Below are 520 nucleotides of genomic sequence, written 5' to 3'. Positions count from 1 at the left end.
AGAAACGGCGGAACACCCTCCCAGGACGGCGGGCAGCGTGCCAGCACCACCGTGCGGGGCATGCCCGGGCTCCTACTGCTGGGCGGCGGCCTCGGCCTCGGCCGCGGCCGCGCTGGCCAGGGCACCGGTGCACCGGCAGCACACCGACCCCGCCTCCTGGACCACATGCAGCCAGCAGCGCGGGCACTTGCTCAGCGGGCTGGGCGACGCCCGGACCCGGAGAAGCCCCTCGATGTCGGCCTCCTCGCCGGTGATCTCCGTGCCCGGGCTCTCGCACGTGGGAGAGCCCACCTCCACCACGGAGACGCCGAAAAACTGCGGCAGCTCCATCCCTACGAACGGGCCATCCCCAGGAGCAAGTGCCATGGTCAGCCAAACTGCTCGGGGGAGGGAAAAGGAAGAAGGGAGAAGGAGGGAGGACACCAGCCCGCCGGGTGCACCATTCGCATGTGCACGGCCCGCGAGCGTAGACGCGCGCGCGCGTCTGCCGGGGGAGAGGGAGGGAGAGAGAGAGAGAGAG

The 520-nt window shown here is 71.2% G+C and overlaps 1 protein-coding gene across 1 annotated transcript in view; it reads right to left on the bottom strand.

The window, feature by feature from the left end:
- Positions 1 to 366, bottom strand: part of H696_06357 (hypothetical protein) — a gene marked incomplete at both ends in the record, with an annotated part of 2260 nt that extends 1894 nt beyond the window's left edge. The window contains one exon of the mRNA XM_009500097.1: positions 77 to 366. Coding sequence (XP_009498372.1) covers positions 77 to 366 — 290 coding nt within the window. The remainder of the gene's footprint in view (positions 1 to 76) is intronic.
- Positions 367 to 520: the final 154 nt, after the last annotated feature.

This window comes from Fonticula alba (genome assembly GCF_000388065.1).
Source record: "Fonticula alba strain ATCC 38817 unplaced genomic scaffold supercont2.146, whole genome shotgun sequence".
NCBI classification, from domain to species: Eukaryota; order Rotosphaerida; family Fonticulaceae; genus Fonticula; species Fonticula alba.
Note: the sequence above shows the minus strand (reverse complement) of the source record. Positions and strands in the feature narration are given on the sequence as shown.